The following is a 17,031-nucleotide window of genomic DNA, read 5'->3' as shown; positions in this document are numbered from 1 at the left end:
AGGATGTTCTCTCTATTGCTTCTTCCCCTCTGCCATCAGATTTCTGAAATGTCCATGAAATCTATCTTAATGTTTTGTGTTGTTCTGCACTATTCATTTATTATAATTTATAGTAATAAATTTCTCGTAATTTCTAGAGATTTTGTATGTACATATTTTGCACTGTACTTCTGCCGCAAAACATCAAATTTCACAACGTATGTCAGTGGTAATAAACCTGATTCTGATTGCAAAGAGAAGTACAATTCTTGAACATCAGGGACTCAGGAAATACCTAACAAAAGTACTTTTTAAAAAAATCTCTATTTAGTAACAAAAGTTAATTTAGATGATTGCCATACTGAAAACATCTTTTTGTTAACTTTGCTGGCTGAGTACATATTCTTGAGGGGGAAGAAAATTTCCCACGGCATTGTTAGTGATAAGTACACTATGAACAGCCTTTTATTAAAGAGTGCCTGGATGTGTTGCAACTGTAAGAGAAGGCGCATTGACATCTTCAGTTCTCCTCCACACAGCTGTATCACTGTGGGGAGATATGCAAGTGTATGCCAACATTTCCCATCAGGGAGAGAAAAAAGGCTGAAGGAGGAATTGTTCAGCATTCTGCTTTGTGTGTTTTATCATATCTAAATTCAGAGAGGTATTGGGTCAAGGTCACTCACTTTCATGGCTCAGGATGCTCTGTGAATTGGAGAATTTGAAAGAAGCATGAGAGAAAATCCCCTGGAGCATAGTGGGAGCTTTGGGGATAATTTATTTCAGCTATTGCAAAGTTTGGAGCCAATGGGGAATAAAGAAAATAAAAGTGTTTCATAGTGATATTCTAGCCTCTGAATTAAAATATCATGAGTTCAAATCCTTAAGTAGACAACCCAGGCTATTAAGTGCAACAATCAGACCATAAATATAAAGACAAATTGGTTGTCTAATATACTCTTGCTCTTTCATTGATCCTGTTTACAGTTGCTATTCTATAGTTTTGCTGAGTATGCCTGCAGGAAAAAGAAACTCAGGGTTGTCTGAGGTGACATGTATGTATTCTGATAATAAATTTTACTTTGGCCTTTGAACTTTAATAAGACATGAGAGTAGATTTACACCATTCAGCCCATCGAGTCTGCTCTACCATTCGATCATGGCTGATTTATTTCCCTACATAACCCCATTCTCCTGTCTTCTCCCCATAACTGTTAGTGCCCTTACTAATCAAGAATGTATTAACCTCTGCTTTAAGTATACCCAATGACTTGGCCTTCACAGCCGTCTGTGCCAAAGAATTGCACAGATTCACCTCCTTCTAGCTAAACAAATTCCTCCTTATCTCTAAAGGGACACCCTTCTATTCTGAGGTCATGCCCTATGGTCTTGACCTGCCGAGCATATCCCAAGGCCTTCTGACAGCTGATCCGCTGTTCCCGATGTTCTGCTTTCTCCTGCGATGCTTCAGTTGGTGGCACCAGCTTAGAATCAGCCCATCTGTAGGGTTGCTAGACCTTGGAACCCCGAAGGCACACTCATTTTCTAGGCCGCTTCCTTGGGATTTGAAAAAGTGGCCGGTTGTGACCCTTGGGAGTGGGTCCCACCACTGCAAAGAACCGAAGTCTGAGTATAACTCCAGGTCAGGGTCCTCAGCAGAACCCCATCCACCCTGGAAAAGAAAAAGAGAGACATCAAGGGTAAAATTAAGCTGTTTCCGCAGATTAGCCTGAAGGAGTCGATATTGAGCGCCATCGTAACTTCGTTCCTTGTCCTATCCATGTCCTTGTCTAAATGATTTTTTGGTGCTGTGATTGTGTCTGCTTTTGCCAGTTCCCCTTGCAGCTTATACCATATACCCACCACCCACTGTGTGAAAAACCTTTTCCCTCAGATCTCCTTTAAAATTTTCTTCTCTGACCTCTAGTTAAAGGCTAAAGTAGGTGGTGGGGTAGAGCTGCATCTCTCACAAAGGAGGTGTAGGGCGTCCCTTCCTTCCACTAGTCTGCAGGTCAACCTTGGGCAAGGTGTAGCACCTGTATAGCCCCTCCATTCCCCCCCCCCCATGATCAGGGTCATGTGAAGCTGTGGGGGCAGGTGGTAGATGGTCATATGAACAGCTGGTGCATGCCCCACCACCAGCGGGAGGAGAGAGTGCAGCGCACTGCGTATGCGCAGCCCTCCGGTGAAAAATGACATCGTATCCGTTAAATAGGAAATGCTCGTTCGCTGCTGTCGTTACTGTGTGGTTGGGAATCTTTCGGAGGGTAGGCCTCAAAATCCCCGGCTTTGCCTGCTGTTGGCGACCGAGATTGAGGTTGAATTGTTCAGACAGAGATGGCGCTCAGTACTCGGTGTCAGAGAGCTGATCAGAGCTCGAAGTTTTCGGATGACTCAGAGTCGGACTGTGGTCGGCATGACAGGGAGAATTCTTCCTTCTCCCGTCTGCGTGATATGTGGGACATTTGAGAGACTTTGAACTTTACTGTGCTCATGGACTTCTTCATCAAGTTATAGTATTGTTGCACTGTTGTAACTATATGTTATAATTATGTGGTTTTGTCAGTTTTTTCAGTCTTGGTCTGTCCTGTATTTTGTGATATCACATCGGAGGAAATATTGAATCATTTCTTAATGCATGCATTAATAAATGACAATAAAAGAGGACTGCATGTCTTCGTAATCTAAATCCTGGTTATGTGACCACTGGCGCCAGGCAGACAATCTCTGAAGAATATTGATAATGGCTAGACACTGCCTAGAAGAAGGCAATAGCAAGCCACTTCTATAGAATTTACCAAGAATAATCATGGTCATGGAAAGACTATGATTGCCCATGTCATATGACATGGCACGTGATGATGATTAGCTTTATTTGTCACATGTACATGGAAACATACAGTGAAATCTATAGTTTGCATTAGCAAACAACTCAATCTGCAAAAGTCGCCATGCTTCTGGTGCCAACGTAACATCCCCACAAATTGCTCAGCGTAAATGTTGTGAGGAAACTGGAGCACTCAGAGGAAACCAGCAGGGTCACAGGAAGAATGTACAAGTTCCTACAGCAGTGGGAATGGAACCTTTTTCACTGAACGATGATGGTGCAAAGTCTTACACTAAATGCTGCACTATCGTGCCACCATCAAGGAGCATGGTAGCTCTAGTTTTAGACGCCCCTACCCTTGGAAACCTACCTACTGCCCATTATGTTGCTGGCATTTAGGGCAGCAGTGAAGGTCCTCCATCTCTAGCAGTGTTCAGAGCTTCCTTCATCATGTCAGTAGCTCGGTTATCACTGCTGTCAGTCATGCAAATCCTGGGCAGAGGTTCAGGAATACTGTCGTACTCAGAAGTAGAAGGATTTTTCATTGCTGCTTCCCCAACAGTTTTGTTTTACCAGTAAGGGTTCTTAACCTTGAGCTGAATTCCTGAACCTGGAGGACCAGTGGACCACCCTTAGTCTGGCCTCTATCCTTTGACCTGTTTGGTATGGGTGACCCTACCAAAAGCCAGGGCGTAAAGCCTTGACTCCAGCCAGCATAGCTCTCTGGGTCATTAGACCATAAGACAAAGGAGCAGAAGTAGGCCATTCGGCCCATCGAGTCTGCTCCGCCATTTTATCATGAGCTGATCCATTCTCCCATTTAGTCCCACTCCCTTGCCTTCTCACCATAACCTTTGATGCCCTGGCTACTCAGATACCTATCAATCTCTGCCTTAAATACAGCCAATGACTTGGCCTCCACTGCTGCCCGTGGCAACAAATTCCATAGATTTACCACCCTCTGACTAAAAAAATGTCTTCGCATTTCTGTTCTGAAATGGGCGCCCTTCAATCCTTAAGTCATGCCCTCTTGTACTAGACTCCCCCATCATGGGAAACAACTTTGCCACATCCACTCTGTCCATGCCTTTCAACATTCGAAATGTTTCTATGAGGTCTCCCCTCATTCAAACTCCAAGGAATACAGTCCAAGAGTGGATAAACGTTCCTCATATGTTAACCCTGTCATTCCCGGAATCATTCTAGTGAATATTCTCTGTACCCTCTCCAACGTCAGCACATCCTTTCTTAAATAAGGAGACCAAAGCTGCCCACAGTACTCCAAGTGGGATCTCACCAGCGTCTTATAGAGCCTCAACATCACATCCCTGCTCCTATACTCTATTCCTCTAGAAATTAATGCCAACATTGCATTCGCCTTCTTCACTACTGACTCAACCTGGAGGTTAACTTTAAGGGTATCCTGTACGAGGACTCCCAAGTCCCGTTGCATATCAGAACTTTGAATTCTTTCCCCATTTAAATAATAGTCTGCCCATTTATTTTTTCTTCCAAAGTGCATAACCATACACTTTCCAACATTGTACTTCAATTGCTACTTCTCTACCCATTCTTCCAATCTATCCGTCTCTCTGCAGACTCTCCGTTTCCTCAGCACTACCTGCCCCTCCACCAATCTTCGTATTGTCAGCAAACTTAGCCACAAAGCCATCTATTCCATAATCCAAACCGTTGATTTATAATGTAAAAAGAAGCGGCCCCAACACGGACCCCTGTGGAACACCACTGGTAACCAGCAGCCAACCAGAATAGGATCCCTTTATTCCCACTCTCTGTTTCCTGCCAATCAGCCAACGCTCTATCCATGTATGTAACTTTCCTGTAATTCCATGGGCTGTTATCTTGTTAAGTAGCCTCATGTGTGGCACCTTGTTAAAGGCCTTCTGAAAATCCAAAAATACAACATCCACTGCATCTCCCTTGTCTAGCCTACTGCTAATTTCCTCAAAAAATTGTAATAGGTTTGTCAGGCAGGATTTTCCTTTAAGGAATCCATGCTGAGTTCTGCCTATCTTGTCATATGCCTCCAGGTACTCTGTTACCTCATCCTTGACGATCGACTCCAACAACTTCCCAACCACCGATGTCAAGCTAACAGGTCCATAATTTCCTTTTTGCTTCCTTGCCCCCTTCTTAAATAGCGGAGTGACATTTGCAATCTTCCAGTCTTCCGGAACCATGCCAGAATTTATCGACTTTTGAAAGATCATCGCTAGTGCCTCTGCAATCTCCACAGCTACTTCCTTCAGAACATGAGGGTGCATTCCATCTGGTCCAGGAGATTTAGCTACCTTTAGACTATTCAGCTTCCTGAGTACTTCCTCTGTCGTAATTATGACTGCGCACACTTCTCTTCCCTGCCACCCTTGAGTGTCCGGTATACTGCTGATGTCTTCCTCAGTGAAGACTGATGCAAAATACTCATTCAGTTCCTCTGCCATCTCCTTATCTCCCATTACAATTTCTCCAGCATCATTTTCTATCGGTCCTATATCTACTCTCACCTGTCTTTTACTCTTTATATACTTGAAAAAGCTTTTAGTATCCTCTTTGATATTATCTGCTAGCTTCCCTTCATAGTTAATCTTATCCCTCTTAATGACCTTCTTGGTTTCCTTTTGTAAGATTTTAAAAACTTCCCAATCCTCTGTCTTCCCACTAATTTTTTGCTTCCTTGTATGCCCTCTCCTTTGCTTTAACTTTGGCCTTGACTTCTCTTGTCAACCACGGTTGCATCATTTTTCCACTCGAAAATTTCTTCTTTTTTGGAATATACCTGTCTTGCACCTTCCTCATTTCTTGCATAAACTCCAGCCACTGCTGCTCTGCTGTCTTTCCCGCCAGTGTCCCTTTCCAGTCAACTTTGGCCAGTTCCTCTCTCATGCCACTGTAATTTCCTTTACTCCACTGAAACACCGACACATCAGATTTCGGCTTCTCTTTTTCTAATTTCACAGTGAACTCAATCATGTTATGATCATTGTCTCCTAAGGGTTCCCTCATCTCAATCTCTCCGATCACCTCCGGTTCATTACACAATACCCAATCCAGTACAGCCGATCCCCTAGTGGGCTCAACAGCAAGCTGTTCTAAAAAGCCATCTCGCAGACATTCTACAAATTCTCTCTCTTGAGATCCAGTGCCGACCTGATTTTCCCAATCTACTTGCATGTTAAAATCCCCCACAATTATCATAACACTGCCCTCCTGACAAGCCTTTTCTATTTCCACTTGTAATTTATAGTCCACATCCCTGCAACTGTTTGGAGGCCTATAAATAACTGCCATCAGGGTCCTCTTACCCCTGCTATTTCTTAGCTCAACCCATAAAGTTTCTGCACCTTCCGAAACTATATCACTTCTTTCTAATGATTTAATATCATTTCTTACCAATAAAGCCACGCCTCCCCCCTGCCTACCTTCCTATCTTTCTGATACACCGTGTATCCTTGGATGTTCAGCTCCCAGAGACATGCATCCTTCAGCCAGGTCTCAGTGATGGCACAATATCATACCTGCCAATCTGTAGCTGTACACCAAGATCATTCCACCTTATTCCTTATGCTGCGTGCATTTAAGTATAACACCTTAAGACCAGTATCTGGTACTTTTCGCTTTGATTTCACTGCAACTTTATTGCACTGCAACTCATCCCAGTGGCTACACATTTGCCCCATCACCTGCCTGTCTTTCCTGACATCTTTACTGCTCACTATCTTAGATTTATTTCTGTTTTCCCCTTCCTCCGCTCTGTCATTCCGGTTCCCATCCCCCTGCCAAATTAGTTTAAACCCTCCCTAACAGCTCTATTAAACTTTCCCGCCAGGATATTGGTCCCCTTCGGGTTCAGGTGTAACCTGTCCTTTTTGAACAGGTCATACTTCCCCCAGAAGAGATCCCAATTATCCATTGAGGCACACAAGCTTCCAAATCCTATGACAAGGTTGTAGTCTTGTTGGAGTACTGTTGGAAAAGGACTGTGATAATCTACCTTATGTATGCTATTTATAATTTTATAAACCTCTACAAGGTCATCCCTCAGTCTCCTGCACTCCAGTCAGTTCAGTCCCAGCATGTCCAGTCTCCTTGCAACCCTAAATCCTTAATCTTAGTCAACATTTTGGAAAATTCCTTCTGCACTCTTTCTAATACTATAATACTACCACATCTTTTCTATTGTGTGGTGACAAGAACTGTACTCAATATTTCAAGAATGATCTCTGTATAGCAGCAGCATGATGGTTCATCTCTTGGAGTCAATAGTCCTGCCTACAACCAGATGATTTGTATAACCCAACTCCACAGCAACTCTGACTTCCCTTGGTGCTATCCGACTAAGGTATTCTCCATGTTTCTCAATTTTGAAGAAACAATACGCTTGTTTTTTTCTTTGATCTGAAACAATAAGCTTGTATTTCTTTCCATAGTTTTGCTTGACCTGTTGAGTGTTTCCAGCATTTTCTAACTACATGAATTTTTTTGTCTGACGTGAAATATGTTTGGGTGTTTCTATCACCACAATAGGTCTACAGTGGATGCAATCCTACTGGCTCTCCATTCAGTCATGGATCACCTGGGTAATAGCAATCCCTAAGTCAGGCTGCTGTTTATTGATTACAGTGCAGTGTTCTACACAATCATACCCTCAGCTCTAATCAATAGATTAGATTATGAGGACACTCAGTCCTCGTAAATTGTCATTTAGAAATGTATGCATTAAAAAATGATACAACATTTCTCCAGAATGATATCACAAGAAAACACAGGACAAACCAAGACTAAAACGGACAAAACCACATAATTATAACATATAGTTACAACAGTGCAAAGCAATACTATAATTTGATAAAGAGCAGACCATGGGCATGGTAAAAAAAAGTGTCAAGTCCCGATGGACTCACCATCTCACGCAGACAGCAGAAGGGAGAAACTCTCTCCGCCATGAACCTCCAAGTGCCGCCAACTTGCCGATGCAACACCATTGGAAACACCCGACCGCAGCGGACTCTTGAGTTCGTCCGAAAACTTCGAGCCTCCGACCAACCCCTCCAACACAGCCTCTCCGAGCACCATCCTCTGCCAAGCGCTTCAACCCCACCCTGGCCGTCAAGCAACAAGCAAAGCAAGGACTCGGGACCTTCTCCTCCGGAGATTCTGGACCACACAGTAGCAGCAGCAGCGAAGCAGGCATTTCAGAAGTTTCACCAGATGTTCCTCTGTGCTCTCACGTCCGTCTCCATCAAATCAGGATTGTGCACAGCACCCTACTTGACAAATAACAGACATCACCACTGGAGTGGCTGCTGCGAGCTGCGTCATGCTGCCATCTTCCCCTCCTATCCTAAGCTCCAAAATCTGGCTCTCTATAGCTCCCTCTGCAACTGGATCCTTGGCTTCCTCACTGGATGATCACAGTGAGTGCGAATCAGAAATAACATCTGCTCCTCACTGACACTCAACCCTGGCGCACCTCAGGAATGTGTGCTTAGCCCACTGATCTACTCTCTCTACCCCCAAGGCACAGCTCAAACGTCATCTTTAAATTTGCCAATGACACAACTATTATTGGCAGAATTTTGTATGGGGACAAGAATGCACACAGGAGAGACGTAGAGCAGCTGGTTGAGTGGTGTTGCAACAACAGCACTCAACATCAGTAAGACTAAGGAATTGTTTATGGACTTCAGGAAGGGGAAGTTGATTGAATTATACACCAGTCCTCTTCGAGGGATCAGCAGTGGAAAGGGTGAGCAGTTTCAAGTTTCTGGGTGTCAACGTCTCTGAAGGTCTATCCTGGGCCCAACATATTGATGCAATTACAAAGAAGGCATGACAGTGGCTATATTTCACTAGGAGTTTGAGGAGATTTGATATGTCATCCAAGACTCCCTCAAACTTCTACAGACGTGCTGTGGAGAGCATTCTTACTTGTTACATCACCATCTGCTTTGGAGGGGCCACTGCACAGGATTGGAAGAAGCTGCAGGAAATTATAAACTCAGCCAGCTCCATCGTGGACACTAATCCCCCAGCATCAAGGACGTCTTCAAAAAGCGATGCCGCAAAACACTGCATCCATCATTAAGGACACCCATTACCCAGTACATGCCTTCCTCTCATTGCTACCATGAAGGAAGTGGTACAGGAACCAGAAGATACACATTTAGAATTTCAGAAACAGCTTCTTCCCCTCCACCATCAGATTTCTAAATGAGCAATGAACCCATGGTACACTACCTCGCTATTTTTTTCTTTTATTTGGCTCCCTTTTTGCACTAATTATTTAATTTAATTTTATATATATTTCATATTGTAATATATAGTTTTTTAAATCATATATTGCATTGTACTACTGCCACAAAATAACAAATTTCATGACATATGTAGTGATAATAAATATGATTCTGGTTCAGATTCTGAGTTGTTTTCAGAGTACTGTCTGTATAGTACAGGCTTTTTTTAATTGCTGCAAGGCAGGTGATTTAAAACAATGTGTTTTATGGCCAGTAATTAAGAAGAGAATTTGCATATTCTACTCATCACCTTTTCCCCAGGTGGAAACTCTCAATGGTTTCACAGATTCTTTGCATCCTTTGGTACCTTGAACTCATTTCTTTGAGTGTCAGCATAGGTGGGCAGGAACATCCTCAGCAGATCTTGAGGGATTTTTTTTCTTTTTTATATTCTAGGAATTAAGGCATTTACATGTATGAATCCATTCTGAATGATTGCATGGATAATAGATTGAACCTGGGGCTTTTCTATTCACTTAGCACAATACCACCATTTACAAAGTGTTACCCAATAAAATATAATAAATCTAAATAAAATAGAACAATTTATTCTAGTTCAAGCAATATATGTCTTAAAATAATACTGTTGATCATCAAATGAAATTTTGAGAGTATCTGAGAACATTTATTAAGTTAGATTTATAAATATTTTGCCCATAGATTCTCCAATTGAAAGACCTGGCCGGAGACGCAGTATGCCTGGGACTGCTCCAGAGGAAACCCCCCCTACCGAATTACCCGCTTCTACACCATTTCGTGTAACGGTAAGATTATTTAATAACAAGACTCATGCCCTTCCAATTTATACTGCTGAATATTTTAGTTTCATTTTCTCCATCTCGTCATGTGTTATTTTGCCTCCTGAACTGGAATGTACCAGTGCCAATCTTTGCTTATATCTGCCATCAAAGATCTGGGGTGGTGGTGGGATTTAGAAGACTGAAGACAGAGACTATTGTAAGTTCGCTGGCAGTAGGCAAGCTGCACCTGCGAGGTGGCAGTGAGGGAGAGTAACTTTGCAAACTGTTAGTGTCAAGGGAGTAGGTTTCATTAAAACTTGTAAGTTTCTTAAATAGAGACATTGGTTTATTATTAGTCACATGTATGACACATTGTGCAGCATCCACACAAACAAGATTTATTCAGTTTGGCCGGGCCGAGGGGGCTATCATCCCCTATATTAAGGCGCTAGCCAGAGCGAGAGTTACACCTAAGTACGTTGAGGTAGTGAAAAACAAACAACACACATAATATAGAATAGCAGCTATATAGAAATACAATGCACGTAAATAAGTTACATGCCAGGTCATGAAGAGATACAGTGGGACGTCAAGACTTTTAATATATGATAAGTCAGTTAAAGAGTCTGATAATAGTAGGATAGAAGCTCTTCATGTGTCTAGTGCTACATGTTTTCAAGCTTTTGTATCTTCTGCCCAAGAGGAGGGGGGAGAAGAGAGGATGTCTGCGGTGGGTGGAGTTGGGAGGGTAGTGCTAAATGCTGGAGAATGAGACTGCAACAACCTGTTGGAGGAACTCAGCATGTCAAGTAGCATCACACACAAAAAATGCTGGTGAACGCAGCAGGCCAGGCAGCATCTATAGGAAGAAGTACAGTCGATGTTTTGGGCCGAGACCCTTCATCAGGACTAACTGAAAGAAGAGATAGTAAGAGATTTGAAAGTGGGAGGGGGAGGGGAGATCTGAAATGATAGCAGAAGACAGGAGGGGGAGGGATGAACCTAAGTGCTGGAAAGTTGATTGGCAAAAAGGATATGAGGCTGGAGAAGGGAGAGGATCATGGGACGGGAGGCCTAGGGATAAAGAAAGGGGGAGGGGGGAAACCCAGAGGATGGGCAAGGAGTATAGTGAGAAGGACAGAGGGAGAAAAAGGAGAGAGAAAAACAAAAATGAAAATAATAAATAAATAAATAAATAATGGATGGTGTACGAAGGGGAGGAGGCATTAATGGAAGTTAGAGAAGTCAATTTTCATGGCATCTCCCAGTGGCCACACATTTTAATTTCATTTCCCATTCCCATTCTGATATGTCTATCCACGGCCTCCTCTACTGTAAAGATGAAGCCACACTCAGGTTGGAGGAACAACACCTTATATTCTGTCTGGGTAGCCTCCAACCTGATGGCATGAACATTGACTTCTCAAACTTCTGCTAATGCCCCACCTCCCCCTTGTACTCCATCCGTTATTTATTTATATATACACATTCTTTCTCTCTCTCTCCTTTTTCTCCCTCTGTCTCTCTGACTATACCCCTTGCCCATCCTCTGGGCTTCCCCCCACCCCTTTTCTTTCTCCCTAGGCCTCCTGTCCCATGATCCTCTCATATCCCTTTCGCCAATCAACTTTCCAGCTCTTAGCTCCATCCCTCCCCCTCCTGTCTTCTCCTATTTTTTGGATCTCCCCCTCCCCCTCCCACTTTAAAATCTCTTGCTATCTCTTTTTTCAGTTAGTCCTGACGAAGGGTCTTGGCCCGAAACGTTGACTGTACCGCTTCCTAGAGATGCTGCCTGGCCTGCTGCGTTCACCAGCATTTTCTCTGTGTGTTGCTTGAAATTGCAGCATCTGCAGATTTCCTCGTGTTCAAGTAGCATCTGTTGTTTACATTTACATTTACATCTTTTATTATTATATTGTAAATTGTTCTTTGTCTTGTTCATTAATTATTGTACTGTCTTGCACTGTTTTGTGCACTTTATGTAGTCCCATGTAGGTCTGAAGTCTAATGTAGTTTTGTGTTCTTTCACGTAGTCTAGTGTAGTTTTATGTTGTTTCAGGTAGTTTAGTGTAGTTTTGTGTTGTTTCACGTAGCACCATGGTCCTGGAGGAACGTTGTTTGGTTTTTACTGTGCACTGTACCAGCAGTTATGGTTGAAATGACAATAAAAGCGACTTGACTTGACTTGATCAGTAGAAGGAAAGGTATTGTCAACGTTTCAGCCTTGCATCAGGGTGGATGTTTCTGTAAGCTGAGGTGTCTTCAACCACAGGTCTCAGTTTCAGAATAAATGGTGGTCAATCATGACTGAGTTACGGAGAAATTTCTTAATTAAACTTTGGATTCTGCTACCACGGGTGCCTGTGAAGGCTCAGTTGTTGTTTCGTTCAAAACAGATCATTAGTTTTCCAGACATGAATGAAGTTAAGGTATTTGGGAGTAGTGCTGGAAAATAGCTCTGAGGAAAATGATCAGCTTTGCTTGGTTTTAATGAATGGTGCAGCAGATTCAAATGGTTGGATGCTCCTACTTATATTCCTGCGAGGCTTTTATGTTCCCATTCGGTTATGTCATAAATTTCACAAATGGTGAGGTTAGTTGTTCCCTCTGTAGTGCTTTGTCATCCATATGTCACTGAAGGCTTGAAATGAAAGTGGAAATAACATCGTAATGCTGCTTTAAGATAGCACCTTGTAATTAAGAAGAGTGAAGAAGATAGGGCAGTAGATGTTGTTTATGTGGACTTCAGTAAAGCATTTGACAATGTCCTGCGTGTTAGCTTAGTCCAGTAGGTGCAGACACAATGTGATCCAAGTTGAACTGGCTAACTGGGGAATTGGCAAGGTGATAGGAAGCAAAAGGTAGTGGTGGAAGGATGCTTTTCTGGTTGGAAATGTTATAATACTTACTGTGTGTGTGTATTTTTTTTGGATGTTAATGAAGGTATGACTAGTGAGTTTGTAGATGGCATGAAAAGCTGGTGGCGTTCTGGATAGCAAAGAAGATTGTCTATGTCTATAGCAATATAGAAGTAAGATGGAAAGTTGTGCATCAAGCGGGCAGAAGGAGTTTAATCCCAAAACATTTTGGGATGGAAGACGACATGTAAATGGTAGGGCACAAAGGAATGTTGATGAACAGAGGGACCTTGGGGTTCAAACCTGTAGATTCTGAAAGTGACAGTATAGGTAGGTAAGGTGGCAAAGAAGGCTTGCCTACACTTCCTTGCATCATACACCTGATGCAGTAACTGTAGCCTTTGGCCAGAGGCAGATGTCATCAGGTGGTCCCCAACCTTCATAGAGTCTTTCAACCCTTAACCATTACACTGTCCAGTAGGTGGGTCAGCAGTGGTGGCCAAGTTACTGCCCATGTGCTCCTGACTTCTAGCTAAACTCTTCTCACCTGCTCCATAACCAGCAAGAGGGTCTGTCTGCTTCCTCCACCATCCTGCGACCTGCTTGGTTCTTGTTCTTTTTATCAAGGCCCAGCGCAGACAGCAACCTCCATGCCGACCTTGCTGGGAACCCTCTACAGCTGATCTCCACAGTGAATGGCCACGTCTGCCATCCTTTGTCCCTGCACCCCTGGACTAAGGTCTGGTAATTCAGGGCCTTCCTCTGGTGAGCCTCCTCACACCTTTCCTCCCACTTCCACAACTTTTTGCAGTACTTTCCATTCAAGTCCATTGGTGTTTCCATATCAGGCTGTGATGCAGCCGACCAATATTTGTCAACGTTTTAAATCTCATGGAGAATCTTTGCAAACTCCTAAAGAACTAGAGGAGTTGATGCTGTGCTTTCTTTGTAATGGCACTTGCATGCTGGGTCGCCTGAAATGATAACAGAAGAATTTAAAGTTACTGATCCTGTCTTCCCCTGATCCTCGGATGAGGACTGGCTCATGGACCTCTGATTTCCTTGACCTGAAGTCAATAATCTGCTCTTTGGTCTTGCTGACATTGAGTAAGAGGTTGTTGCTATGGCACCACTCAGCCAGATTCTCATTCTGCCAATTCTCATTCTCATTCATATGCTGACTTGTCACCACCTTTGATTTGGCCTGCAACAGTGGTGTCATCAGCAAACTTAAATACGGTGTTGGAGCTGTGTGTAGCCACACAGTCATAAGTATAAAGTGAGTAGAGCCGGGGACTGAGCACACAGCCTTGTGCACCTGGGCCAAAGGAGATTGTGGAGGTGATATTATTGCTGATTGAACTGACTGAGGAAATTGAGGATCCAATTGTACAAGGAGCTACTGAGGCCAATATCTTGAAGCTTATTGATTAGTTTTGAGGGGATGATGGTATTGAATGCCAAAGTGTAATCTATAAGGAGCATCCTGGTGATTGCGTCTTTGCTATGCAGATGTTCCAGGGTTGAGTGAGGCCAATGAGGTAGCATCTGCTGTGGACCTGTTGCTTTGGTGGGCGAATTGCAGTGGTTCCAAGATGCTTTTCAGGCAGGGACTGCATCTCCCAACCCAGCTCCTCTGCACCTGCAACCACCTCTTTGTTGTTTTAGTATCTGGAGTGTTGCTCTTCACCCTCTGTCTGTATGCAGGTGGGAGAAGACAACCAGTTGATCAGATTTACCAAAATGCAGTCTGGACACGGGACAGTAGCCATTCATTATCTTAGTATAATGGTGGTCTAGTATCAGGTACAATCACCTTTTCTCAGAGCTATTTAGATAGGCATGTAACTCAGCAATGCATAGAAGGATACGGACCTAATATGGGCCAATGGGATTAATGTATATGCGTAGACAAGGTCAGGATGGATTGGGCCAAAGGACTTATTTCCATACTACTCTATAAGTAACATGCTGTCCTTTAATGTGCTGCACATTACATATGCAGAGAGGCTTCTAAGAGACAGTTTCCTCCTACTTACAATCTCATTTGTTATCTGTTTTAAGCAGTTTTGATTCCTAAATACCATTGTCATTCAGAGTGAAGCAAGTCATACCTTGAAGTTTCTTTACGATACCAGATAATCATGATGAAGCATCAGTTAGTTCTTCCATGCTTTCTTCTTTCTCTTCTCTGCTGCTTCTTCCTCAATTGCCTTTGCTTTTCCTTTTGTCTTTTACTTTGTGGAATAATCAATGATATGGCAGGAAGTGTGACAGAGTGAGTACTTACGGCATGTACTGGGAGCCATAAGAGGAATATCATGCAGTTAAATGGAGGGGGATTCAAAGCATATTGAAACATGAAATGTTTACCAAAGTTGCTAATTTCCATGGTGTAATACCAACTAAAGAATGGGAAAAGGCAAGTTAGTAAGATGGTAAAACAGGCTGGAAGTAGCTAAATGGAGTTCTGTGACAATATGTGTTAGAGGTTTTAATTTTTTTTAAATCGGCTATTTTACTAGGCATGGTAGCATGCTAGTATTGTTACTGATGAGTAGAAGAGGAACTTGGGAAAAGAGAATAACAGCATACTGAAGGCAGCAACTTAAAGCTGCTTTCAGAAAAATCTTCTGCGTTCTATGTTTTATTGCTGCGTCTGATTTAATGAACCTATGTATGATGCTTAGACTTACTGACAGCCAGGATGAAATGCAAAGCAGCTGCTCGTCTATTGTTTTGATTTACAGCATCTAAGACTACGTCTGGGGCCAGCTGGTGGTGCAGTGGCATCAGCACTGAATTTCAAGGCAGATGGTTCTGAGTTCAAACCCAGCCGGGTCCCAACCAGGGCAGCAGTAGTATCTACGTGGAAGAAAGGCCTGGCAATCTACTTCTGTATCTTGACATAAAAACCATATAGACCCTATGGTCCATAAGATCACGAAGAGTTGGACTTAACAACTGAACAACAACAACAAGTCTACTTCTGCATTTGCATGAGAAAGTGGCATTAGGTAGAGAGGAATCAATTCAAATCAGAAAAGTTCTAGTAAGCTCTTTGCTCTATCCCTCCCCCTCCTGTCTTCTCCTATCATTTTGGATCTCCCCCTCCCCCTCCAACTTTCAAATCCCTTATTCACTCTTCCTTCAGTTAGTCCTGACGAAGGGTCTCAGCCTGAAACGTCGACTGCACCTCTTCCTACAGATGCTGCCTGGCCTGCTGCGTTCACCAGCAACTTTGATGTGTGTTGCTTGAATTTCCAGCATCTGCAGAATTCCTGTTGTTTAAGTTCTAGTAAACAGTGCTTTTGCTTTCTTGGAGAAGGTCAGAATGAATTTCCTGGTGCTTAATGGAGGAAAGAAAGGATAACTATCAGGGTTTGACTTTGCACAGGACTTGTCATTCTTCCCATTCATTCCAACAAGAATGAAAAGTATCACAAAGCATTTGTCACCTTTGCAGAGTTTCATAAACTTCAATTCTATATCCTCTATATGTTCATTTTGATTAAATTGTGCTCCCATTTTTAATTTATAAAAAGCGCATCGCTGTTAGTTTCAGGATTAACCTGATACCTAATGATAGTGACTAACAGTGCATCTGTAGATCAGCAATGCTATGAACCATTACCTGATATATTAAAATCCCAATTACGTATGTCAAACTGGTCAGTTGAACAGCAATATTCCAGGAGTAGGTTTTGCCAAGTCCTGCTGTTCATCCATCGGATCCACGTTCTGTTGATAATCGTCCATAATTACTGCCTCCCTCAACATGATACTTCTACAGCTTCTTCTTCTCTGTCAGCATGCCAACATGGCCATTTTGTCCATGAGTCACTGTTTATTGTTCTGTCTCCACCTGTGCCCTCTCCTGTTCTGCAGCATCTCCCCTTTTATTTTTTTCCCTTCTCACAATCCAAGGACCAAAATACTTGAAATACTAATTCCCTTGGGCTACTTCCAGTGTACTGTATTGCATTCAGTGCTTTTAAAGTGATTTCCTGTACTTTGGAGAAACCAAATGGACATTATGTGACAGCTATGCAGAGTAAGTACCTCCATTCAATCTGGAAGGTTGGTCCTGAACTTCTCGTTTCCAGTGAAATTGCTTCTCTATCCAATGCCCAGTCTACCCTCTGCCCTTGAACTCTCGCACTGTTCCAGAAAGCTTAATGCAGGCTGAAGGGACAACATCTCTTTTGACTAGGCACATTATGCTCCTCATGAAGCAGTACTGAATTCAACAATATCAGAAAGACAACCTTACTAGTTTGTCAGAGCAACCCAAAGACCATCAACCTATATCA

At 42.9% G+C, this 17,031-nt stretch overlaps 1 protein-coding gene across 4 annotated transcripts in view; it reads left to right on the top strand.

Moving 5' to 3' along the window:
* Positions 1-17,031, top strand: part of LOC140186135 (disabled homolog 2-interacting protein-like) — a 606,748-nt gene that overhangs the window by 303,978 nt on the left and 285,739 nt on the right. For all 4 annotated transcript variants that reach the window (XM_072240039.1, XM_072240040.1, XM_072240038.1 and 1 more), the window contains one exon: positions 9,781-9,884. In XM_072240039.1, the coding sequence (XP_072096140.1) occupies positions 9,781-9,884 (104 nt within the window). The remainder of the gene's footprint in view (positions 1-9,780; positions 9,885-17,031) is intronic.

This window comes from Mobula birostris, chromosome 22 (assembly GCF_030028105.1).
Source record: "Mobula birostris isolate sMobBir1 chromosome 22, sMobBir1.hap1, whole genome shotgun sequence".
In the NCBI taxonomy this organism is placed as follows: Eukaryota; Metazoa; Chordata; class Chondrichthyes; order Myliobatiformes; family Myliobatidae; genus Mobula; species Mobula birostris.
The sequence above is the reverse complement of the archived record's forward strand: the minus strand, read 5'-3'. Positions and strand labels throughout refer to the sequence as shown.